The sequence below is a fragment of the Triplophysa rosa genome, linkage group LG2 (assembly GCF_024868665.1).
Source record: "Triplophysa rosa linkage group LG2, Trosa_1v2, whole genome shotgun sequence".
In the NCBI taxonomy this organism is placed as follows: Eukaryota; Metazoa; Chordata; class Actinopteri; order Cypriniformes; family Nemacheilidae; genus Triplophysa; species Triplophysa rosa.
This window is the reverse complement of record NC_079891.1, coordinates 30,195,527-30,222,967: the sequence shown is the minus strand read 5'-3', so window position 1 is coordinate 30,222,967 and position 27,441 is coordinate 30,195,527. Positions and strand designations below refer to the sequence as shown.

At 38.7% G+C, this 27,441-nt stretch overlaps 1 protein-coding gene across 2 annotated transcripts in view; it reads right to left on the bottom strand.

The window, feature by feature from the left end:
- Positions 1 to 176: 176 nt before the first annotated feature.
- Positions 177 to 27,441, bottom strand: part of zdhhc8b (zinc finger DHHC-type palmitoyltransferase 8b) — a 58,209-nt gene continuing 30,944 nt past the window's right edge. The window contains exons 1-11 of one of the 2 annotated variants that reach the window (XM_057326132.1): positions 20,678 to 20,766; positions 11,266 to 11,387; positions 10,313 to 10,470; positions 10,065 to 10,237; positions 9,570 to 9,672; positions 9,216 to 9,307; positions 6,834 to 6,966; positions 6,344 to 6,455; positions 6,063 to 6,172; positions 3,825 to 4,861; positions 177 to 2,913 (exon numbers count right to left, since the gene is read on the bottom strand). In XM_057326132.1, coding sequence (XP_057182115.1) covers positions 2,751 to 2,913; positions 3,825 to 4,861; positions 6,063 to 6,172; positions 6,344 to 6,455; positions 6,834 to 6,966; positions 9,216 to 9,307; positions 9,570 to 9,672; positions 10,065 to 10,237; positions 10,313 to 10,470; positions 11,266 to 11,387; positions 20,678 to 20,745 — 2,271 coding nt within the window. In that variant the 5' untranslated portion in view covers positions 20,746 to 20,766 and the 3' untranslated portion in view covers positions 177 to 2,750. Of the gene's footprint in view, positions 2,914 to 3,824; positions 4,862 to 6,062; positions 6,173 to 6,343; positions 6,456 to 6,833; positions 6,967 to 9,215; positions 9,308 to 9,569; positions 9,673 to 10,064; positions 10,238 to 10,312; positions 10,471 to 11,265; positions 11,388 to 20,677; positions 20,767 to 27,441 lie in introns of those variants that run through there. The other variant, XM_057326125.1, reaches the window with a different exon arrangement.

Below are 27,441 nucleotides of genomic sequence, written 5' to 3'. Positions count from 1 at the left end.
ATTTCACAAAAGGGTCTTTGGGGAATCGGTGGTTCTTCCATGGCATTACTGTGGTTATAATGCTGATAAATTTTGACATTACAGTCTTTCAAACTCCTGCCAGCACACTGCACATTTCCCGAGGATAAGGATAAAGAAGAGACAGAAACTAATGTTAAAGTTATATTTATTCTGCTTTTTTCCCTTGATGAACAAAAATAATAGATGTACCTTGATATGAAACTATAATGTCTTCATTTCATCAGAACGAAATACTCAATCACAGAAAAAAGTCCCGTAGTTGTATTTTTTTTACTGTACACGTTTCTTTTAAACAGAAGGTGACGCTGTGCCAGACAGCGGCAGTGATAAACTTAGCACTTCACCATCAGGAGCCATGATGCCATTTGACCAAACACAGTGAAATATTTACAGAAATGGAGCTCAAAGATCTGTAAAGGCCTTTCCATAAACATGATTTATATGCACATCATCAAGGAGCTCACTGAAAAAAAGAGTTTCATCAACCAATTAACACATTTTTTCACATCTATATTTTATAACTTGAGCCAATGAAAAATAATAAAGAAAAGTTATTTATTTTTCATTGGCTCAAGTTATAAAATATAGATGTGAATCCTTACTATAACATATTTAAATTGGTTGAATGAAACCCTTTTTTCGACTGAACGAAGTCCATTTTTTCCAGGATTTTTCACATGGATCAAACTGTCAGGACTCTTGTCAGTCAGTTTATAGTCTCTTACACCCCTAAGGCAGATCTGTGAGGAAATTACGAACCAATTTCTTGACGAGTCATCTGAAGAACTGGGTCATTTTCATACTTATGTTCTTCAGTCTTCAAGACATCTACACGATCAACAGTTAATTTCAAAACACTCCCTATAACGTTTACTTCGTCCGAAATCATGAAACAAGCCACAGTGTGAAGTTTTGTGCTGTGCTGTTTGTGAAAAAAAAGATTTAAGTAATGACAATCATTTTGTAGGCTCTTTTAATCCCCCTAAATTTTGTTTTCTCCATGAAGTCAAAACGATTGCTTAACCTAATCAAAAGCCAATGATAAAGAAACATGTTGCTCAATCAAAATATATCAACCCTTAATACGTTTCCTCTTTTTAAACGTGATCATTACACTTTGTTAAAACACAATACACACTTTTTTTATACAGAAGACTTTTGTTTGGAAGATTCTTCTAGTTTCCTATTGCCCCACTGTTGAATTGAATCCAAATTTATTATGATTTACAACCACTGTTAAAGGTGAAAGGAGAGGTGAGAGGTTTTACAAATTCTCCAATTCTATTCAATCCACAATAAAAATCCCTTGTCAGTGTTTATCACAAGGGCATGTTGGGTATTCAAGAATTAAATGATGTGCAAAGGTAATAAGAAGCAATTATCAGCTATTGTTTTCATGTGTCAAGTTTTCAATTATTATTAATATACTTTTAAATTTCAGAAGATCTCAAATGGATCCAGCATTCCAATAACAAAGTATTTTCACCTTGATTTTTATCCCCTTGAAAAGTTATCTTAACTGCACATCGTTCGCGTTCAACGTTCTAAAACTATGCTGAAAACAGAAAGTACTATACTTTCACACCTAAAAATTGACAACGCATACTAGTTTGTACAAATAAATTATAAAATGTTTAAAAAAAACATATTCACACAAAACACAAACACCCACTTCTGATTTGAACTTCAGTATAAAATCTGACATTGTAACTATTGAAAGAAAAAGACACGTTATAAAAAAAAGTGTTGACTCTCATAATCCTTTTTGGAATAAAGCCACGAATAATCATTCTTTTAGTCTATCATTAATAGAAATAAAAAAAAACTTGAGGATTGTGGACATTAAATTTAGTACACCTGAATAATTCATCTTCAAAACTTAAAAGGCAACAAGAACTTCCATGTTTGTTGAAAGATGAAGAACATCATCACTGTACAAATACGATCACATATGGCTTCAGAAAGTACTGCTAATACACAGTGTTTGTTTATATATTCAGTACTCAAGCTATCTCTTCCACTATAAAATACTTTTACAAAGTAAAACAAAGTTTGAAAGAAAGTTTTAACAGACTGGTGATAATGGCCAGTATCCACCCAGTCAACATACTAACCTTTTCTCTTTTAATATTCCATATACACGTATGTCTTATGACTATGGCAGCTTGAAGTTTTAGATTAGAAAAAATGTTTATGACAAGAACCATATCTAAAAATAATCTTCTGATTGGGTTTTTAAAGAGTACACAAGTGCTGTTACAATTTGTTTGGGGTCTCGCAACTGGGTATGGGATGATGGAGGAAAAATAACCCTGATTGTTAATTCAGTATCATGACTGAAATATACTAGTAATGGCGTTTGGACATGTACATATACACTCACATTCAAGTGCGTTTATGAGACCAGAAAGATGGCATACTGAGCACCTTTGCATTCAATAATTGACCTTTTATATACACAAACAATTGAACCGACACCACGTATTCAGCCCTTAACTGTATATTTTTGTACATTTCTATTTTAAGCCATAAAACCAGTACTTTCTGTTGTGTGTGATCTACACGTGTCCTGAAGGCTGCTTTAACAAAGCATCATATATTTTACACTGAGCCACATGGAAAGTCTTTCTATCCTGATTGGTCAATTTAGGTTTAGTAAAAAGACTCTTTCTCTTGAGCACAAGTGGAGGTATTGTTGCCATGGCAGTGCTTTTCCTCACAGCTGTCCATCAAACGGAGATCTCGTATGTAGTTCCACCCACCCCTGTGACCTTTTTAACGTTAGTGTGTCTGCTGGGACTCAGTGGAGTTCCGGAAGGTGTCCCTAGATGGCAGTCACGTGCTAGGCCGTACTTGAGCTGTCCGTTGACTTTACCTTGACCGAGGTCCTCTCTATGTAGAAAAAAATAGCAGGAAGACATATTTGAGGTGGTTCTTTTCCAACTGTATTGTTAACCGTTAGCCTCTTCTGCCCTTCGTGAGACAGGTAGAGATTTAAATGTTGTAAATGGATTGAGATGTTAAAGATGAAGCGTTCATGAAGTTCCTAAAGAGTCCATGAAGAATGGGACACATAATAGAATGGGATGAAAGAGTGTCAGAAGATGACATATTTAACATTCAGTATAATTGATATAATGAAATATAATTATACTTAAGAAAATATCATGGCTTAAAAGTATGAAGGATCAAATCATGCATTTTGATGTTAGTAGAAATAAAATCAATATACATACACAGTAAAAATGAAAAAAGCATCACATGCATAAAAAGCAAGAGAAAATACATCAAAGCAACATTACACAAAAGAAAAATTCACGAATGGATATTGAATCAAAATGAACGATAACACAATGATTTCGGGCTATGCGTCAGAAAGTAGAGATGACGCAAATGTACACCAGACGTAGAAAACGTGGCACCTTCTCAATGCCACGTGGACAGGCATGCAGAAAAAGAAACATGATAATGCGGATGAAAAGTGAAAAATGCTACATTTATTTGGCTGACAAATACATAATCACAACATACTTTTTTGTTCTCTGCAGAAAGGCAAAATAATAATAAAAATACAGGCTATTTAACTATGCCCATGTGCATGTAGTTAAATAATAATGAACAAAACAAATGTGATGTACAAAAAATGTAACTACCATCATAAAGACACACTGCGCATTTCTTTTTCAAGTCAGCTGACCCAACTGGATCAGAGCATACATATCTTTATCTCTTTAGTCTATACATCATGCATCTTTCCTCACCCTCTTTGCTGATTGGTTAAAAGTGGATGCTATGTGTCATACCTTGTACCCATATGTGGTGACTCCGCCCTCTCCAGGGCGCTAATGAAGGCAACCTTCTGATGTGTGTATGAGGGTGAACAGGGCACAGTTGTTGGGGAGTGATGCGACTGGTGCATCGGTGAGCGATATTGATGCTCAGCTATTCTGCCCTGCATACTTCCCCCATTGCTTCCATCTGTGTGGAGAGACGTTGTGGAAGCCCTCGGCGCTCTGACCAGCGAGGAGGCTGAGGAACGAAGAATGGGGGTTCTGGGAGGGTATCCCACCCCTCCTATCAAGTTATCCCGAGATCCGCACACGGGAGGGGTAGGGCCTCTGTGGCCATCGGTGTAGCACACCCCGGATGGAAGTCCATAGGCGGTTCCAGAACAGGTGTCAAACACACCTGAATCATTGGCGAAGGCGTATGCTTGGGTGTGCATAAGCTTTTCTCTCTCCTCGAGCTCTTTTCTCTCCTGGATGGAGGCCATGATGGTTTTGGAGAGGTTGTCATAACGGACGGGTGAGGGGTCTCGTTCGCGCTCTCTTGAGTGTGGGGACTGGCGGCCATACATCGCCCCTACATGCACAGGGCTATAGGACGGGGGGGCGGCATGCCGCTGATACTCGGGCCCTCGCACATGGCACATTTTAGTGGGCAGGTAAGGTGAGTGGAATCCCATAGAGGGGACCCCCGGGTGGGCGGCACACTCGCCCACGGATGGCGTTATACTGGGGGTCAGCAAGCTATCGTAGGAGAGACTGCCGTTACGGCCAGACAGGGTTCCAGGAGAAAAGACTCCTTTGTGAGGGGTGGAGGTGACCGTTTCAGGTTTGTCGCCCCCTAGTGGTACACGGTCAGACCTGTTTACGCCCTGTTTAAGACTGAACGAGCGAGACGTGGTGCTGAAGGAGTCCAGCTGGAAAGGGGAGGACTGGTACGTTCGATGGAGAGGAGGGCTGCGGTAGTCCGGCAGATCCAGATTTGGCTCTGAACGGTAATCATGAACTCTCTCCTCTAAAACTGAAGAGGGTTTACCGTTCTCAGACATTATGATCTAGGGACAGAGAAGAAGAATTATGAGAAAGCAATTAAGACTTACATTGTAAATAATCAAAAACCCAGAAAATGTACAATGGTAGTCAAAAGTGCCCCAGAACTGTTTGCTTTCCTACATTCCTCAAAATATCTTATTTTGTGTTCAACAGAACAAAGAAATTTATGAAGCAGTTTTTTCTACTACGGTAGTCTATGGTGGCCAAGAACTGTTTGGTTACTGACATTCTTCCAAAGAAATTTATACAGATTTCTAACAATTTGAAGGTGAGTGAAAGACAATTTTTTAAAAACTTTGATATACACAGTGTAACCTACTGCACGCTGTTGACATCGAAATAAAAAGTGAAGTTTTAATGTCATATCAGCACAAAAGGCTACTCACGGTATCACAACTTTACACCAAAATACCAACAAAAACTTCACAAAGATCATTATACACAATAACTCAAACAATGTCTATAACAATTTAAAAAGTAAAATAACAATATATAAAATATCTTTTATAAAAGTTCTTTCATTTTAAAACTTGATAAAAAAAATCCAAGATCTTGCCAGGAGAAGTGTAAAATAAGTAGTAAAACTACAATTAAACGAAAAACTGAACCTAAACTAAATGAATATATTTTATTTAGACTGTTAAACTTATTCATTAAAAACCTCACTGAAATTTAAAGACATACTGTACGCTATAACAATTAAAGTGAAAATTGATTTTTTTAATGTGAATTTACATGAATTCACTGCATTTAATCAAGCTGGCATGATGTTCCAAAACCTTATGTTAAGCTAGCATGATTCAGAGATGATTCACTAATATTTTATAGGCAAAGATATCATAGCATCTGCACAAGGAAGCATCACAATGTAAATTGTACAAATTTGCTTACATTTGATTAGTCATGTCAAAATTTGTCTTTGCTTTACTAACTTTTCAATATTCAAAATCCCAAAACCTTCATAATAACAAAATCACTGATTTGCCCCCAATGTGTTCTCAAAGTGGGTGTATAAGCTGTAGGTCATGGGTTCGATCCCAGGGATTGCACATACTCAGAAACAAATGTATAGTATAATGCAGTGTAAGTCGCTTTGGTTTTAAAGCATCTGCCAAATGCATAAAAATGTAAAAAAAAGTATTTATGATTAATTCACAATCGAATAAAACGCAGTTCACAAAAGATTGAGTTTGTTTCTCCCACCTTCTCTCCTGTTGCGTGATAGTGTACTTTGGGCATGGTGCCGAAGGATGGCCTGTATTTGTACATTGCTGGGGTGGATGGATTTGTAGGCTTGCTGGACAGGGAACTCTCTAGATAAGGTTAAACAAATGAATCGAATAACAGTTTTGCAATTAGATACACCACCAGATGGCAGTAGAGGTGCAGGTAAGAAAATATGTTAAAGTGTTGGCTGTGAATAATTCGGTGAATGAATGATTCTTCAGTGAATCATATGACTGGCTCCTTTAAGTGCTACTTACCTTCACTGGAGGTGAGTTGACTCTTGAGCTGGTTGTAGCGGTCTGCTTTGGGCGGTAGTGGTGGCTGTACATCTAAACTTTTATCATCCACACCGTCCAGACTGGTCTTGGACTAAAGCAAATGGCAGTTGGTTTATAGTTTATAAACTATATAGAACTTTGACTAAGGGAAAGGGAACTTTTTCTTACTGGTCTTTTCTAACTGGTACATTTGCATAGACGCATTTGACAGATACTTTTATTCAAAACGATTTATAGTGCATTCAAACTATATATTTTTTTCTTGTGTTCACTGGGAATTGAAAACATGATGCAATTCTCTACCAATTGGGCAACATATCATCATAGATTAAAACTCCACTTTTGTTTAACTCAGCATCTAAACAATGAGTGCATGGACGCAGTTATGAGTAACAGGTATTGTAGCTTACAATAAAACCATTGAAATAACTGGTTGTAGGCAGAAAATTAAAAGCTTTTGCGGACTCACTTTGGTTCGTAAGATGTTGCTATGGATACCATTGTCGCTGACTTTTACAGTGACGTGGCGGTTAGACAGGTCAGGACGGAGGAACGGAGGTTTGACAGCGACGGGAGTTTTCTTCCTGGGATAGGAAATGTATCTGCAGAACAAAGAAACACAAGAGCAGATGTGAGATGAGGTGAGAAACTAAAAAGAGAACTCCAGAACAAATCTGTGTTGTGCTGGTTCTTAGCAACATCTTGACGTCACATTTGACCCTCTGTTTTTTTATGATGTCCTCACCTTAACAATTCATTAACCTTGGCTTAGATCTGTTTATACGGTAATCACTTTCTCTCGCCCCATTGTTTTTGAAACAGATTAAATTCTTCAGCACTATATGCTCTTCCTGTTCTGAGTTTCATAATGCGGGGTAGGAAAACTGTAGAGTACCTTCCTAAGTACTTTCCATTCTTCTACAAACCCCTCTAGGCTGTCCACTAGTTATAAACAACCACTTTTTCCACAAACTCTCATCTTAATGGAAGTAGTTTGTTTGTTAGTCATTTTAGTGGTTTTATACAAAACAGGATGCGGTTTAGATGACTAAAGTATTTTTCTTGAATTCTCAACATTTTCCAGATTCTGAAAGGTGTTTGTAAAATCTTTGACCACAAGTGTAGATTTTATACAGTAGGAACTTATTATCTTCAATATAGCTGATGTTTTGCACAACAAAAACGTGACTTTGCATTTCTTATTACTTGTCATTTTATGTTTGATCTTATAATCTGCTTTATAGTTCTTCTCAACTAAATCTCTCATTTGCTGTAGGGCTGTCACGGTACCATAAATATATCTTATACCGGCTGAAATATCACAATACCAAGTCGTATCACGATGCTACAAAATGAACCGAATTTCCTTAATACACAGATCTAAATGAAACATTTTGTATTTACTATAGTAAACTGTATTATACTGTACACTACAATATTTTGTAGTCTTAACTTTAGTAACTCGATAAATTGTAGCAAATACTGTAGTATACTTTAATATTTAAAAGGTAACACTCATAAACACTATGTCTTGGCATTTTAGTAAAGTATACTGTAGTAGGACTACTAACGTACACTAGAACATTTTTCACATGGGAACTAATTCAATTGTACGACAAATGTAATTTATACAGCAATGTTCATAAAGAGAAATGTTAGGCTTGCTTTTAAATGTGAAATTAAAACGGCCAGTAGGTGGCGGCCTTTTTTACGGAGTCAGTTAATTATTTGTTTTAGGGTGCGTTCTTATTTGTAGTTTGGTTCTTTTGGTCCAGACCAAAAAAATTAAAAATAAATGTAGTCCTGGAACCTAAAGATATTGAACCAAACAGCTTACGTGAAAGTCCCAACGTGATTGGACAGCTTTTATGATTTATATTTTAAAATGGAACTTACCAGCATCCAAAACAATGCCGTGTGCTGGGTTATACATGCTCAGTGTATGTATTTTTAGCAAGCCGGTAACTCGCGAAGACCTCATGAAGTCTTTAAGGCAGTCAAAACGGCGCCAGGAATTCCTTCGTTACATGCGCAAGCACAGATCTAATAAACACTCCTTTTATATTACCAAATCACTTGATTTTCGGGTCGTATATTATTATCACTTCCTGCCTTTGGTCCTTGTTGCGTTCATATTTCAATTGAACCGCGCAAAAGTTTGTTTGAAAGTGGACCGAGACCCATCTTTTCAGCGGTCTCGGTCCGCTTGTTTGGTGCGCACCAGGGATCGGGTGGCAGCGTTCACACTTGCACAAATAAACCGCACTAACCAAACATGGCATATGTGAACACACCCTTAAAAATAATTTGTTTTAAATGACTGAATCAAGAACGAAGGAAGTGTCTTGATGAATGACTCACTGAATCGTTATCTTGTCCAAGTCGTTCAAAATACAGATTTATTTAGCAGAGAAAAACAGCAAAAAGGCAGATGTAAGTATACAAATGAATGGTGATGCGCACATGCAACATTAGTTACGGGTCAGTACTACGATACTACGCCATTGTGGGTATTTTGAAGCTTTAGCATTACAATGCTACTGTAGCACCGTTACGCCGTGCAACCCTTAAGTATCCCCACTGTTTTGCGAATCTAAAATAAATTGAATATAAATTCCTTTAAAAGTGAGTTAAAACAACCATCTACACCAGAGTAAGAGCATGCAAGAGCCATGCATCCAGCTGTCAGGTGTAGTGGAAACCAACCGAAGCGTTTGATGTTACTATTGACTTTCACACTAAAGGTAGGTGTGTGGGTTTGTGAGTGACTTCTTACATATTTTATATAAGTGTGTGTGTGTGTGTGTGTGTGCTGTGTGTAGGAGTCAGTATGTGTCAGTATCTCCATTACCTTGGAGCGAGTGGACTACACAAGACATGTTTCACGTTGCCACAGCAACCCCGAGTGAAGGGATTCACTCCTCCTCTGAACTTTCCTGTCACCTGAGAATAAAGAGAGAAAGGAATTCTTTTTTTCAACATACCGGGAAAGTGGAAAAGAACTGTCCTTGACACGCAGGCCGCGATGCATAATAAAAACAGGCTGGATAACAGATGTCGTGATCGAAAAACAGATGGCAATCAAGTTGGAAAGACATCAAGGTGATTTTGAGTGGGTGTGAGAGCTTGTGCCTCCGATTCTACTTAGGGCCGAATTAACATATAACACTGTGTGTAAATGTGCGCTTGTGTAGGCGAACTTCACCTGTTCGTTTGTGGTGCGTCCTCGGGCCACCAGAACCATGTGAAATCCAGTGAGGCCCACAACTGGGATGAAGAACAGCCCAGTTATACACATAACCACCAGACTAAAGAAAGCAAGAGTTAAGGAGTCCACTAACATTTACCAAACATAAAAGGGATAGTTCACCCAAAAATAAAAATTCTGTCATCATTTATTCGCCCTCGTGTTGTTCAAAACACAAAAGAAGATATTTTGAGAAATTTCTCAGTGGTTTTGTGTCCATAAAATGGAAGTCAATGGGGGTCAATGCTGTTTGGTTATCAACGTTCTTAAAAATATCTTCTTTTGTGTTCCGTAGAGGAAATGAAATCATGGTTTATAATGACATGAGGGTGAGTAAATGATGACAAAATAATCTTTCAGAAGTAACGTTTCTGTCAACGCTTAAAGCAATAACATTCATAGCCATCAGAGGAGCTCTCATTTTGAACTACTATTACTCTTATGGAAGGATACGTCACAGTTGTATGGAGTGCGCTCAACTTCTCCAAATGGTTTAACACGAACAACAGGCCGAAGGAAAACACGCCCACCATGTGAACACTAAGAGACAACAGGAACATGAAGAAATAGCGGTAATTCCTCCGGGCGATGCAGTTGTTCACCCATGGGCAGTGGTGGTCAAACTCCTGCAGAGAGAAGGAAGGCATGCGTGTGTGAGCGCTTGTCAGCATGATCATTTTAAATGTGTGTTTGTGTCTTACCTCTACACAGTTGTCACACACACTGCAATGCGAGCAGCGCGGAGGTCTGTAGAAGTGGCACGTGGCACACCACTTCATGCGCACCTGAATTCCCTTTATCTCTACGTTTTTGTATAGTGGAGCACGGAAATCGTCGTCTTTATCTTCGTCCTCGTCCGCTGAGAAACAAAATATTTTTTTATTCACATGAACATTACTGATGTGTCACTGATTAAATTGTAGATCAGGGGTTTTCAAATGGGGGTCCGGGGACCCCCAGTGACCTCCAAAAGGTTCCCACCCAAAAAATCTCCATATAAATAAAAAGACAAAGCTAAAATGGTAAGAGTTTACTGAACACTATTTCTGTTTCATTTAAAAGTGTTCATATTTATTTGTTTGTTTATTTTTATTTATTTATCTCTTCTTGCTGCAGTGCATGCATACTTTGCTAGTGCCATGCTCTAACCACTGAGCCACAGGAAAGTCTTCGCAAAGACGTAATGAAAATATACAGTACAAATACATTTTAATTGTTTCTCTTTAAGTTTATACATCCAACATTTCTATAGCCAATTATTTAATATGTTGTCTTTATACAATCACAATTACTATTCATCTAACATTAACATCAGCTTAAATTAATAGCTCGCCCAAAAAATGGTCCCCATTGACTTTCCATAGTAGGAATAGAAATACTATGTTATATTTTTGGGTGAACTATTCCTTTAAATGTTTCTTTATACAAAATATAAATATATAGATAGATTTGTATTTTATAAAGGGGGTCCTCACAAAAGGTTCATCATATTTGGGGGTCCCTCGCATTGTAAAGTTTGAAAACCCCTGCCAGAGGGCACATGATGTTGTGATGACAAAAGGCAGCTTTCCAGAAATCGTAATCAAGGAACCTCCAGATATATGAAAAGGAGGGAGTGAATTAGAAACTAAACCATGGCTGGATCTTAGCCTACCTCTGGGGAAGACTCCTGGATCCATGAAGGTGGCCATGCTAAAGTTGGCCAACACAAAGAGGAAGACAATGCCATTGTATATAGGCACGACAGGGGAGATAGCCTTGGTTAACCACGGACACCTGAGAGGATACAAGAGAGAGAGAGAGAGAGAGAGAGAGACAGAAATTCAATGTACAGCATGTGATTGTTCGTTTTAGTCATTTCAAATGAATCACTGGTCTAGTTCAAGTTTGATATCCACATAAACCTAAAGTCAGATTTGTTGTGAGCTGCTATAAGCCACTTTATGCTGAAGGTCAACAGAATAAAGTAAAAACAAATGTGTGCAGTTATGTTGTTTACTCTGTCATTTATTTGTAGGCCTTTTCCCAGTTATTTCTGAATTACACTATGAAAAAGGTCAAATACAAACAGCTTTAGAAGATAAAAAATATTTCTCCTAACCAGATCCAGCGGATGTGAATAGGACCATTAGCACCAAGATGAAATGTTGTAGATCAATACTATCATTAGATGCCTTAACGTACTGCAAGTCATCTCATAATAAGTGCTCTCGCTGGGCGGTGTTCAGATCTTATTTAAGCTGGGTTAACAGGCAGAGCAGAGCATTTATTTGAGCGCTGCTATACTTGGACCTGAGGCAAAGCGGTCTATCACATTTGTTAATCTCGCAAAGGCATCTTATTCTGACTAAGAATCGCCTACTTGGACACGAAGAGACTATCTGACTAACATGTAAGCCATCAACAACAGCTTGTGTTGTTTTTATGTGCCTTTTAGGAGCAGGCAACACTGAAATCATTGATACATAAAAATGAATGGTTGTGCAGGCCAGACAGACAAGTGTGAACTTCTTTTCTGAAGAATTGCCAGGATAGCAGACATCAGCTAGCAGACATCTATCATCTCTGTCTCACAGTTTATCACACTGATTTCCTACGATCCTCCCCTTCCATTCAGATTCTCATTCAATGCATTTTGTTTAAATTCTTCATTCTGTTCAATAGTCCTGAGAACGCAAATGCATACTGTAACATGTAGACACACACGTAAGAAGTGCAGGATAAGAATGATGAAGAGGCCAGATTCAGCACCCTCAGACATAGCAGAGATGGAATAACTACTCCTTCATGTATAATCGAATCACAAACAGATGACCTCGGAATCAATCAATACAGTGGGCGATGAAATGAAATCCTGTTTTATCGCCCGCCTGAACATCTCCTTAGGGGTAAACAAGAACATCTGGGAAATTATGGAATAAATATACCGCCTGTGAAAAGCAATAACCCTTCAATCCGCGGGCATCTCGCTGTCTCTGAGACAACAGGCTGCGTTCATGAAGTTGTGTGCGGTGACGCGTGACGAGTCCTTCATCTGAAAGTTAAGTGCCGTCTTAGTCTCATCATTTCTCAATTTGCACATCAAACACGAGAGTGGATAGAAGTGAGAGCGTGTGAGTCACATATATGGGTTATTGGCATGACATGGCATTTCATTGTCTCACAAGATAAAAATGAATATCATTACTATTATTATCATTTAAAACGCAATAAATGGCTAAACAATTCTTTATCTTACATGGAACTGTTGTTTTAAAAATCTAGCCACAGGAGGTCACAAGCCAGTGTACTTTTTGTGCCGGTCCCAAGCCCAGATAAATAGAGAGGGTTGTGTCAGGAAGGGCATCCGACATAAAACTTTTGCCAAATTCAATATGCGAATCACTAACATGACTTCCATACCGGATCGGTCGGGGCCCGGGTTAACAACGACCGCCATCGGTGCCGTTGACCTACAGGGCACTGGTGGAAATTGGGCTACTGTTGGTCGAAGAAGGAGAGGAGGAAGGCGTGTCCGTAGGCAGAGAGAGAAGAGGAAATGGAGGAGTTTCGGACTGAAAGTAGGGACTTTAATGGACATGTTGGTGAAGGGAATAGTGGGGATGAGGAAGTGATGGGCAGGTTTGGTCTTCAGGAAAGGAACCCAGAAGGACAGAGGTTGGTAGACTTTGCTAAAAGTATGGAGATGGCTGTGGTGAACACGTACTTTCAGAAGAGGCAGGAACACAGGGTGACATATAAGAGTGGTGGCAGGAGCACACAGGTGGACTATATGTTATGTAGACGCTGTAATCTGATGGAGATTAGCGATTGCAAAGTAGTGGTAGGAGAGAGTGTAGCTAGACAGCATAGGATGGTGGTGTGTAAGATGACTCTGGTGGTGAGGAAGATGAAGAGAGCAAAGGCAGAGTAGAAGACAAAGTGGTGTAAATTGGAAAAGGAAGAGTGCTGTGTTGTTTTCAGGGAGGAGTTGAGACAGGCTTTAGGTGGTCAGGAGGTGCTTACAGATGACTGGACTACTACAGCCAAAGTGATCAGGGAGACAGGTAGGAAGGTGCTAGGTGCTAGGTGTATCATCTGGAAGGAGGAAAGAAGACAAGGAGACTTGGTGGTGGAATGAGGAAGTTCAGGAGAGTATCCAGAGGAAGAGGTTAGCTAGGAAGAAGTGGGACAGTGAGAGGACGGAAGAAAGTAGACAGGAATATAGAGAGATGCAGCGTGAGGTTAAGATAGAGGTGGCAAAGGCCAAACAGAAAGCTTATGAGGACATGTATGCAAGGTTAGATAGTAAGGAAGGTGAGAGGGATTTGTATCGGTTGGCGAGGCAGAGGGATAGAGATGGAAAGGATGTGCAGCAGGTTAGAGTGATTAAAGATAGAGATGGAAATGTGTTAACAGGTGACAGGAGGGTGAGGGAAAGATGGAAGGAGTACTTTGAGGAACTGATGAATGAGGAAAATGGCAGGGAGAGAAGAGTAGTAGAGGCAAATATTGTTGAGCAGCAAGTAGAAAGGATTAGCAAGGGTGAAGTTAGGAGAGCTTTGAAGAGGATGAAGAGAGGAAAGGCGGTTGGTCCGGATGACATACCAGTGGATGTATGAAAGTGTCTAGGAAAGATGGCAGTAGAGTTTTTAACTAGGTCTGTTCAACGAGGTCTTAGAGAGTGAGAGGATGCCTGAGGAATGTAGGAGAAATGTTTTGGTGCCGATTTTTAAGAACAAGGGAGATGTGCAGAGTTGTGGAAACTACAGAGGTATTAAGCTGATGAGCCATACAATGAAGTTGTGGGAAAGAGTAGTGGAAGCAAGGCTAAGGGGAGAAGTGAGCATTTGTGAGCAGCAGTATGGTTTCATGCCAAGAAAGAGCACTACAGATGTGATATTTGCTTTGAGAAGGTTGATGGAGAAGTACAGAGAGGGTCAAGAAAGAGCTGCATTGTGTCTTTGTAGATTTAGAGAAAGCGTATGACAGGGTGCCAAGAGAGGAGCTGTGGTATTGTATGAGGAGGTCTGGAGTGGCAGAGAAGTATGTTAGAGTGGTGCAGGATATGTATGAGAGCAGTAGGACAATGGTAAGGTGTGTGGTAGGTGTGACAGAGGAGTTCACGGTGAAGGTGGGACTGCATCAAGGATCGGCTCTGAGCCCCTTCTTGTTTGCAGTGGTGATGGACAGGCTGACAGATGAGGTCAGACAGGAATCTCCATGGACTATGATGTTTGCGGATGATATTGTGATCTGTAGTGAGAGCAGGGAGCAGGTGGAGGAAAGTCTAGAGAGGTGGAGGTTTGCTCTGGAGAGAAGAGGAATGAAGGTTCGTCGCAGCAAGACAGAATACATGTGTGTGAATGAGAGGGATCCAAGTGGAACAGTGAGGTTACAAGGAGAAGAGGTAAAGAAGGTGCAGAATTTTAAGTACTTAGGGTCAACAGTCCAGAGTAATGGGGAGTGTGGAAAAGAGGTGAAGAAGCGTGTGCAGGCAGGTTGGAATGGGTGGAGAAAAGTGTCAGGTCTGTTGTGTGATAAAAGAGTACCAGCAAGAATGAAAGGAAAGGTGTACAGGGCAGTAGTGAGACCAGCGATGTTGTATGGTTTGGAGACAGTTGCACTAAGGAAAAGACAGGAGGAAGAGTTAGAGGTAGCAGAGCTGAAGATGTTGAGGTTCTCTTTGGGAGTGACGAGGATGGATAGGATCAGGAATGAGTACATCAGAGGGACAGCACATGTGAGATGTTTTGGAGACAAAGTTAGAGAGGCCAGGTTGAGATGGTTTGGACATGTTCAGAGGAGGGAGAGTGAATATATCAGTAAAAGGATGCTGAGGTTAGAGCTGCCAGGCAGGAGGCCGAGAGGAAGACCAAAGAGGAGGTTTATGGATGTAGTGAAGGAGGACATGAAGGTAGTCGGTCTGAGAGAAGAGGATGCAGGGGATAGGGCTAGATGGAGGCAGATGATTCGCTGTGGCGACCCCTGAAGGGAACAGCCGAAAGGAAAAGAAGAACTGTTGTTTTAAAAACTGCTTTGTTATTAGATTTTTTACATTTTTGAGTCAAATCTCAAAATTGTCCTGTGACTGTCTCAAGCATGGTTTAAGAAAAGCATAAACATTTTATTAAATACCTCAGGCATAATTTTACAATATTTTACAATGATCTTAGTACACTGCAATAACGAAGTTCTTACTAAGCATTTATGTCATTTATGTCTTGTTTTCTAGTCAAAATATCTAAAAAAATTAATTGAGATACATTTATTTGACAAGGAAAGTGACCTAAGATATTTAGTCTTGTTTTCTAAAATATATTTATTTCAAAAATCATGTTTTTTTATTGTGCATTCCAATTAATATCAATCAAACTGCAGTTGGTTTGTTTTGATTTAAGCCATAATAACAAAAAAAAATGCAGCTAACTAACACAATAAAAACATGATGACATAATAAAAAACATGATTTTTGAACATTTTTAAAAACGGAGTTATCTCATTTTGGAACCAAACTCTTCATATAAGAATTACATAAGTTTTTTTTTCTCATAAAACAAGACTAAATACTGTGGATCACTTTCCTTGTCTTTTAAATTTATCTTGATACAAGATTTTTTTTAGATATTTTAATAGAAAAAAAGACAAATGCTTAGTAAGAAATTCCTTTTTTGAATGGCAATTCATATGATTTCTAAATCGTAGGAACTTGGTGCTTATATTTTTTAATAAAAAAAATTCATAGGGAAAATTATTTTTTCATAATTTCATATTAAATAAATAACACTATATGAAAATACGTGTCTAACAATAGAGATAAATCTCTCTCATGCTATTTGTATATTATTATTATAGGTTTTCTTTACATTTTTGTTGTCACACCATGGGACACATTGACACTGGACTTTAGTAAAAATGTTCAAAAAACAGTGACAGAATTGACAAAGTAAGTGACCTCTTATAATTTCTCAAAATGACTTCACACCACATTCATTTACGCATGTACATAATATATCTGTGTAAATCTGACAATGCATCATACATTTTTCCCCTGCATCATTGATATGCAGCATGCATGCATCTTTGATGCACACCTCACTGGAGTGATGGCTGTATTTTAGTCATCCAGATCCCATTTGACTACACAAATAACAGATCCAAGTGCTAGAATAGATGCAAAAGCTTTTGAAGTTCAGCCCATCATAACTGCCAAAGTGCATCTATGCTGAAAAACAATATTTCGGTATGTGTTTGTAGTACAGATTTTATATTTCCATTTTTGAGCCGGATGGATATCAACCTAAAAATTAATTCACTTCTCTTTTTCTCATTTGCTTTTTTTAAAAGCACTGTGGGCCAATTAGTGAAGCTTAGGACCGCTGTGTATACAGTCAACAACGCTTCATTAATCAACATGTAAAATCGACATGCTATAATATGCCGAGTTCATAAAAAGAGGAACATGGGTATGCGTTCAGGATATCATTAATCATTCAGACAGGTGCTTACTGAGAGAACGTAGAGTAGCATCGTGTGATATACAGATCCACCCTGGAGTCTCTGACAGGAGAGAAATCAAACTTGTTCCTGCGCTAAAAGAAAAACATCTGGCCTACATTTCTCTCATTACAATCTTATGAAAATAAATGATCACTCTAGAGAGCGAGGCAGGGTCCAAAATAAACATAAAGGCGTTAATATCCTGTAGTTTACACTGTGTCAGAAAACATTACAAATTCTTTTAATGAGACGGCCACAAGGACAAATTGTGAAGGTTTGCCAGGTGACACCATTATGCAAGAGATTTTAAAGAAATATGCTAAATATACCTCAAGGGCTTGCTAAATAACACACGGAGACATAGTGTTCAACATAATCTCATGTAAAATTCGTAACTATTTTACGTGTTAGTAAACTGAATTTGTATGATCTCATTCATGTTTTCATATGATCTGCTTTTGCCCCTGACATCTGTGTTTAGGGTTATATTCGTACGTTTTTGCACGATTCGCATAGTAATTCGTACCATACTATAGTAACGTTCTCCTGTCCGATCGGGTTGTAGTATCTCATAATATTTCTCCAGACCTTCAGCAGTAAACACCAATAAACCATTTAACACATAATGCCGATCAGCATAATAAGGTAGTTTTTGCAGTGTCGATTAAACCATGAAAAGCATCAGTTGATGCAATTGGGCATCAACAGAATATTAAACAAGATTATACATAAAAGACATCAAAATATTAAAGGGATTGTATGTTTTTCTTACTCTATCACTCCAAAAACAACTTTACTCGGCACCCTTATTTTAATCACAGACAAACCTTGAACAAACACTTAAAGCCTCTGTTAAACTTTTTAAATCTTTGTGTCTGCTCTGGGACGTCGATGATGTCCCATGTATAAACACACAACGACAGGGATCAACAAGAAAGACAGCTGGATTATGGGAGTCTTTTGTTAATCATGTGTTTTTGTGCCTCACGATTTTAAATTGCGATGTAATCTCCGCTCATCTGGCCAATGTAGGGTTTTCTTGCAGGCTAACATCAATAAAGTTTCGTTGAAATTGTTGAAATGACTAGTGATGGTCTTGAAAACAACAACAAACAGTAAGTTTTTAGCAACAATGTTTTGCAGAATGTGCAAATTCAGCAAAAATAAATGCATAGCTCATTACAATATAGCCAATTAATTGTTTTATTTACCGTGATAATTAATAATAATAATAATAATAATTATATAATAATTGTGATCTGAAAATGTTATATCGTATCTCTAAGATAGTCCAAGATATGATTTATTTCAGTTAAGTTAAATTGCAAAAATGCCATGTATAATACCGTGTAGTCTGACTTTAGTTTTCATATTTATTTATCTTTACAGTAACCACTGCCTAAATATATGTAAAGCTGCTTTGCAACAATGCTAAATTGTGAAAGGGCTATATAAATAAAATTGAATTGAATTGTAATTTATATACAATTTCTATCCGTTAGAATTTCGAATGTATTTATGTTGTATTATCTTATTATGTCATACTGTATTTTTTGGTAAAGAAAACTTAAATGGAAAACACACATATTTCTTTCTACACGCATAAAAATTTGTAACTATTAGCAGCTACACCAGCAGAAAAATCCTTGTTGAGCCTTGAAGATGTTGTGGAAAACACAAACAATCAATCCCATACTATCCCACGAGCTAACACCTCTTCCCCACGCGCTACAAGATTAAAGCATTACTCAAAGCACAACCGGAGGGAGTAACACAGCTTTAACAGATAGACCCACAGTGTTAGGAGTAAACATACTGTATACCACACATTAAAGGTGCCATGATTTAAAACCACAATTTTAACCTGAGTTTTTGTTATATAAGAGGGAATCGTATTCACGCGAACATCATGTAAGTGTCAGAACTGAAAACGCCCTTGTTACTGAGATTACAACTGTTATTGACACCAGGCCCAGCGAACGCCAGGTTCTGGAATGCACCTATCTATGACGACATTGATAGGTTGAACACTGCCTCCACAGAAAGAATATCAACGACTACTTCTCTAGCCCCGCCCACTGGTTCGTGCATGACAGTACTGAAGTAACACAAGTGGCGCACGGAACCAGATAGAGCGAGCAAGCAATAAACAAACATGCCGTTAGATAGCTAAATATTGTGCCATCCCTGGTTGTGGAAGAACACAGTCGCTGCATAACCTTCCTTCGGATTCCGATATTAGGAATGCGTGGTTAAAGTTTATTTTTAAAGACGTTCCAGCTCACGTGGGAAAAACATAGAGCGTTTGATCGTTTCATTTCTCTGAGGATTCCTTCGTGAACAAGGCACAGATCGATGCTGGATTTGCGGAGAGACTAAAATTAAAAAGCAGTGCTGTGCCGTCAATATTGGATCCGATAGGAATAGCGCATCAATCTTACGTGAGTACAACATTTTTGTACCATGCGTCATAATTGCTTTGTTAGAGATCGCTTGATATGACCACGGGATCTCTGTGATTTGGCGGGCTCATATATCATTTTTCAAGGTTTTATCCACCGTTTGCGAATAATGGAGGCTGTTTTGAAGTGTTTTGGTATTATTTCGGGTGCTGGGTCATATCCATAAATTACCAGGAGTCTCCCGTTTGTTTATTTTTCATGGAAACTCTCGTAACATTTGAGACCCGCGATCGCGGTGATCTTCTGTCCGGTTCGCGATCACTGGTCTCAAATGCTGACAGGTATGGTCATATATCATTAAACACCATACAACTAATAGGCTATACAAACTATACACAAAGCCTTGCCATCACATCCGGGAAATAAGTCCGTAAACGTGAGTAAAATCATCCCTTGCGACTGCGTCACATAAAATACTGAGGTGGGGAGGTCATTTCTATATCACACGAGGTCCCCAGATAATGCTAATCTTGTGCGAACGGTGCTAATGTGTAACCTAACGTTATGTCTCTAACCAAATTCACATAAGGCTCCAACTAAGTTTACTACGCAACTGCTATCCAATCATAGCAGTGGGCGTTTACTTCCAAGTCTTCAATGTGGCACGCCCTATTAAAACCGAGCGTTTGTAGAGACGGCCTCAAAACCCGGGTAGAAAATAGCCTATTACTTATTGATTTTGATGTTTTTGAATGTAAAAACCACACGAACGTCATAAGTAGACCTCATACAACAGTATAAAACAATAAACAAGCCCAGTTCATGAAACCTTTAAAATCAATAAGCGCTCTTTGATATACAATCCCTATCAAAGAACTTATATTTACTGCTAGCCCTTTAAACAAATTTAGAACGAAACTGGCTGTAAATAAGGTCACAAACACCAAGGCAGTCTATTAATCAAGCTTAAAAAAGACAACAGAAGAGATGACACCTCCCTCTTCTTAAAACAGAAGAACAGCCCTGACAACAGCAGATCAAATGAATCTCAACTAATATGAACTCCAAATACCCGGTCAGATTTAGACCAGAGAGAATATTCTGGTATAGGCTTGAAGCAGGGTTACACACATATCTACAGGTGCACATACACAGACACAAATACACCAAAACACAATTACACACCCGGCTTCTTTAATTTGTGTCCTCCTGACAGTGCATTTCTGAGTGGCAGTTGTTGGCTCGGCCCACATCGCATTCCTTACCGTGCGTATTTTAAGGCCAGACTGCAGCTGCCGTGTTTACATGCGTGGCCAATATTGGATAGCCAAAACCAGGCTGAACCTCAAACAGATTCAAGTCGAAACTGGAAACTGCAGAATCTCTGCATGATCTGAAGACAAGCTTGTACTCGTGTATGAGCTGGTATTACAGTATTTGATCATGTCCGGAAAAGACATCCTGAAAATTTGTTCCGATTCAGATGTGTTAAATGTTTACTTTAAAGACAACATGGGAAAAAATGTGACTTAAGGGGCGACCACATTATAACCTTAACTATAACTATAACTATAAAAAACAAAGTTTTAAAAATCATTCTTAATTTAGGACAATAGGGGAGTTCACATCACAATTATAATGAAAAAGATACTGAGGATCATTGGGATCACTTTCAGAACGATTGTTTTCCAGCTGATGAACGCTAACACATACTGTCAAACCGTCTCTGGTGGATCTCTAATGTTTGGTTATTGATGATCGCGACGCAGGTTTTATGTCTGAATTAAAGACTAAAGTGGTCGGAAAGCGCTGTGTTTACGGCCGGATATTTTATACTGTATATGTAATGACCAAGCTGGCAAAATATATGCTTTACATCCCGGACATGAGCGCACCTTCAGAGAGAGCATCTAGCCTTTGCTGTCATATTTTGGAGAAAAGACGTTCGAGAATGAAAACGAAAGCATTAGCTGCAGGTCACGTTCATTTTAGCGATTGGGAAGGCGCAAGCTTAAAATAAACAACGACGTTATCGTTATCATCCGCTGGCGTGGACACAGATATAGTAATAGTTACAGTATAGTTATCGTTATAATGTGAACAGCCTACAAAATAAAAGACCCTGACTTAAGGTGTGGGATTCGGTGCACATTGTTCTAAGAAAACATTTTGCTTGTTTTCATGAAGACACTGCTTGGTTAATGTCTGCTGATGTCATCGAAGATTCTCCAAAATAATATTATCCAATAACATTAGATAGATCTGACTGCATGGCTGCATCCCAGTTTGCACAGGTACGCATCCTAAATGAAATTCAAGACCAGAATTATTGTGTCCCAAATCATAATATATTTAAGAGGCGTTTATGGTACAGTGTACTATTCTGGTGATATGTATCGTTAAGCTATTGCAATATATTTTAATGAAATATATATTTCATATTTTTATGTTAAAATTGTGTTTTATTTTTCTGTGACAGATCTATTCCATTTTTATTAGTTTACACTGAATGTTGTTAATTATTTAACAAAATAACAAATGTTCAACAAACAAATGAAAAATCTGTCACTTAATGAGTGACTTTGTTAAAACCTTAAAAATGATGTGGTAGTGTAGTTTCTTATTACACACACCAAGAACAGTATGTACTTTCCTCTTTACCAGTGAAGTAAGTACATAGTATGGTATGCAAATTAAAATAGAACCCCCATTTCTCATGACCCAATAAGATCCTGATGGATAGAATCAAGGGCTGACCTATACATTATTTACAACTAAATACTCGGACCTGCTTCGCTCAAAATATCTTTGTTGTAACTGCATTTTATAATAATGACTTTCTCAGGTTATTTCCTATACTTACAATAATACGAAGAACACACTATCAAACAGGCATTTACAGTAGATGCTCTTGGAGACAGACCCAGCTGGACTTCTGCTAAGTATTGGGACTTCATAATATCACCTCTCTCCTTGACCTTGGGAGACATTTATTTCTGCATTCTCTGCCAACAGTAACATAAACACAAACGTGTAGACACACTTGTATATCTATCTTAGCGGTATCTGTGAACTCTTCCAAGTGGGTGGAAAATAGTCACAGCCATTTTCCAGCCACTTCCTGAAAGGAAATCCAGACAGAAGGACTCTTAAGTGAGAGGGGGAAAAGTGTTAAGGCCAAGCATTGTTTATTCAACTTGTGCTTCAGTTTAGTGTTTGTTTTGAGAAGATAAGGTCTATGAGACAAATGCCAGGGTTTCTTTAAAGGGATCGTTCACCCATTGGCAGTCAACGATGTCCCGGAAATGTCAGTTGCTAACATTCTTCCAAATATCTTTCTTTGTGTTCAACAGAACCAAGAAATGTATACAGGTTTGGAACAACTTGACGGTGAATAAATGATGACAGAACTTTCATTTTTGGGTTAACTGTTCAGGGCTCTACACTGCGACCATTTCTGTGCGGCGTTGGCCTGGCGTTCGACAGCTGAGCCCAACACACTTTCTTTAGTTATATGATTTTTCTTTTGGTGCTAATAAATAATTGTTTGGTTGCATAGGCGTAATTTGCTTGTGGAACATGTCCCCACCACTTTTTGAAAGAAATTAAGAAATGCTTGCGAAAGGTGTGTATTGTTTAGGGGCCATTAACATCTAAAACTCGTGGAAAATGCAGGATGCGCCACTTTCTCACCACGTCCCGTTGCTCACACTCGAGATATATTTGCGGAAGACAGAGAGCCGCAACTCCAGATGCGCGCATCATCCGCGCTCGCGGCGCTTGCTTGTGCATCCAATGTCCAAGCACAAAAACGCGTAAACCAATGAACAAGTGACATTTTTAGTCATAGGAACACACTGCTTTTAAGTATAATGCACCGCAACAGCCAAGTGACCTTCCCCAAATGACAGTTTGGGAACCACATACTGTGAGAGCTGGAATCGAAAAGCGGAGTAGCCAATGGTCCGCCCCACTGTATATGATAAATATTCCCAACGAGTTCTTACAGAAACAATTTATTAAAGTGCTGCATCTGATTTTTGCAGTTTAAGAGCTGGCTGTAACCAAGGCAAGACACAAAGTTCACATGAGAGTGCAATTTGATTTAATTGTTTTGTCAATCTCAAATCAAATGTTATTAATTAGGCATATGCATTTTTAATATATTTTAATGATTCCCTGCGTGTTTCAGTTTGTCTGTATTCTGTGGTGGACTGTAGGCTACAGCACTGTAGCGAACCCTCAGGGCCCTCTGTGATGACCTAAACTATCGTAAAAAATAATATTTAAAAACTTCAAAATATTATTTTCGATAAAAGTCGGCCGATTTTCCCTATTAGATATGTATATTTGACTTCCTGGATCGATGCGGACTCTATCCACGTGAGATTTCCAAGTCACATGAGAGTAATTCAAGATCACGGAGCAGTCGCAGTTCTGCGATGTCATACGCTGTCTGCGCAGCCTGTGCGTGCTGCAAGAAGTCGAAGGTGTGCTTACGTCGGGCACCTTCTGTTATCATATCACTGGCTGACACTACAGTAATTCAAGAGAGATTAATTTTGAGCGACAGTAAAACTGACCAATCATATCATCTTTCTAAACGGGCGCACTTGTTTTTTGCAAACTTTCTCCCATCTGGGGGGTTGTTCACCAGCAATCTCGTAAAGCGGAAGAAGCCCCCGAAGCAGGTTCACCAACCGCCAAACTTAAAAAAAAGAAGAAGAAATGCAGAAAACGTCATTCAAAATGGATGAACTTTGTTATCAAGTCTCGGAAAAAAAGAGAAAAGCTGATAAACGTTATTCAAAACGCAGAGGGCCAAGGCTCAAACGTCACGGTTCACTACTGCTACAGTATAATAACGTTATTCAGTTAAACTTCGTGCAGTGATATGAAACTGTAATGTGGTTGACAGATCTGGAACTACTTTATTGGTTTGCGCTTCCTGAAAAACAATGCACACCCTTAGAATGTTTGCCAGCCAATCACAATGAGGCATTCAACAGCCCCCTTGGTATAATCAATAATAACCAATAAGCTTAGTTTATCATTTTTGTGCATGCTATACGGTGCCAAATTAATAAAACGTAAATTGTCTGTGCGCCTAAATTTGTGACTGCGCTCCTAAAAAAATAAGTTACCGTAGAGCCCTGCTGTTCCTTTAAATGTTTAGAAGAATGTGAGTTGTCAAAAGCCACTGATTTAAAACCTGCTTTGCGTTCTTTTTAATAATAGTGATGATGAAATTATCACCATCTGGAGTCAAACTCGTCTCAATAAGACACTGAATTTTGGCAGTGGAATAGCTCACTCTTTGCCCACATTAATAAACTTAATTAAACAGTATATTAACAGATATTTAGACACATGGATTTAATGTGCTTTTATATTTTTTTAATGACACCATCTGCACTTATCCTAATCAAGGCAATAAAATCAAGTAAATCTTTTACTTTTAATCATATCATTTACACTGCAATGGGAAGACAAATATGATGGAACATTATATGCTTTAATAAATATGACTGTAATGTTGGACTATACAGTGTTCATAAAAACCGACATTTTGACTGAGGATCAAAGCAAATTCCTAATGACAGCTTAGTAATATTACTTCCTTATATCTTCTCACTGAGACCGATTGCACGCAAACAAGCCCTAAAATGAAATATGACAATCCAGCAGCTGGAATGTTTCTGTTATAAAAAAGAGGCCAGAAAGACATTGCCTTGCATTATCACAGTAGAGTGGGCTGAGGGGAGAGAGAGGGACCCTCTGAACAATGGGAAGCTTTCACATGCTGAGGGGCCACGAAGAAACACAACAATAACTCCCTTCACCCCCACAACAGACAATCTATCTATTATGAACTACGGAGGGAGGGATTGGGAGTGTATACACTAAATATGTCTGTAGGCATAAAAAAACCTGATGCTGGTCCAACAGACGAGGTCATCGGCCCACCAGAAATGACCAAATAAACAAAAATGTGAAAAGAGTTTCACATAAGCAAGTCTTAGTAGAATTTGTTTACTCCGAATGATTTTTGTTAACATTATCATGTCCAAATCTTTATGACTTTTTTATTCAACCAAAAAGATGATTTGCAGTAAAATAAAAGGAAAACGCTGTTGTAATTATTTATTCACCCTCATTCAAAACCTGTAAATGACTCCAACACAAAATAAGATATTTTGTGAAATGTCACTGTAGTTTTGTGTCCACCGTAGTGTTGTCACAATACCAAAATTTCAGTAGTCGGTACCAATACCAGTAAAATTCCACGGTTCTCGGTACCAATTTCGGTACCAAAGCAAAACACCAGTACATGCTAATTGAAACACAATTTTATTAATAAAGCTCATTGTTAATATAAATGTATAGAAAGCAATGCCATTTTGTATACATGAAGTATAAGTTAATTGTTGCTGAAACTGTTGTGTGCTCACTGGGGTCTTTCATGCTGATGAACATCCTCCTCAGTCTGCTGCTGTAGAAGACAAATAGAATAAACTTCAGTAAGACAACTGACTGAACAAACATGCATATGCAATATTAAAACAAACATCAGTTTTTATACTGCATTTACACAAGATTACTTACATTAAGGTAACTGTATATTAAAAAAATAAATGAAACAGATATATTTTTCTTTAGTTTAAATTTGGTTTTTTAAACCTAATAGAGTTATCTATCTAAGACATACACATTGCTAGTCATACAGTTAGTATGCTAGTTTTCTAGCACATAGATTTCAGATAGGCCTATATAAAATAGGTACTGTACACCCCATCCTGTCCTCCCACTTATTTTACTCCATTACAGTTATAAAAGCATTAAATGGTTAATAAGTACACTTGACTAGCATTGGCGCTAACAAATTAACACGCAAACAGGGACAGTTATTTTAACGTAACCTTTAACTTAACATATGCTACAACATTCATAATGCAAACGCAACAGAAATTGAAACTTACCGCTTGAACTTGTTAACTTAAATCCGGATGCTTCCTCGTTTCACCACAAAACTCTGTTCGTTTTCTTCGTGATATGACTTTAATCTGAAGTATTTCTGTGCGCATCTCTTGTGGATCGGAGCCGCGCTTATCCGCTCATCACGTCTTATTGCGTCTATAAAAAGTTTCCGACTGACAACCTGTCAGACAGAGCATCAGTACCCGGTTGACCCGGTACGTCGGTGGTACCAGGTCTTATGAAAATTAGGTACCGACAACTTTTTTATTTTTAGGTACCGACTTGGACCCGAAGTACCGGTACTTTTGACAACACTAGTCCACCGTTTATATTACATTCCTCACCGAAATGCAGTGAATAAACAAACTAGGGATGCAACGAATGTTTGGCCACCGAAAATGTTCGGCCGAAAATAGCAAAAATGCAAGTTCGGCCGAATATGTGAAATGGCCAAATAAATTTTACCGAACATGACTCGTGATACGATCAAGCAGCAACCAGCGCAGAGAGAGAGAGAGAGAGAGAGAGAGAGAGAGAGAGAGAGAGAGATGCGTGCGCTTTATTACTGCCGCAAACATTTCGGCAGTGCGTGTGTGTGTGTGTGTGTGTGTGTGCGTGTGTGTGGAGCATTTTAAAGTGTCAGAGAAAGACACAGCACGGGACTTGCCGCACGGAAGTAAATTTCCGAATGAAAGCGTCTTTACCGGTCGGTAACTTTACATCAGACGGAAGCGGGCTGTCTGACAGTAGCCCCGCCGCTCGCGACATCCTTTGACATCATACAGTGGTCGCGTGCACACAGTTCCCTGTACTAAACAACTTGTCAAAGTATGTTCTGTGCATCCTGGCCACGAGTGCACCTTCTGAGAGAACAGTCAGCTTTTGTGGGCGGAGTTTGGAGGAGAGACGTGAACTGAAATGGTTGTCAGTCAGCATCAGTCAGAATTGCTTGCATTGGATGTTTTTTATTC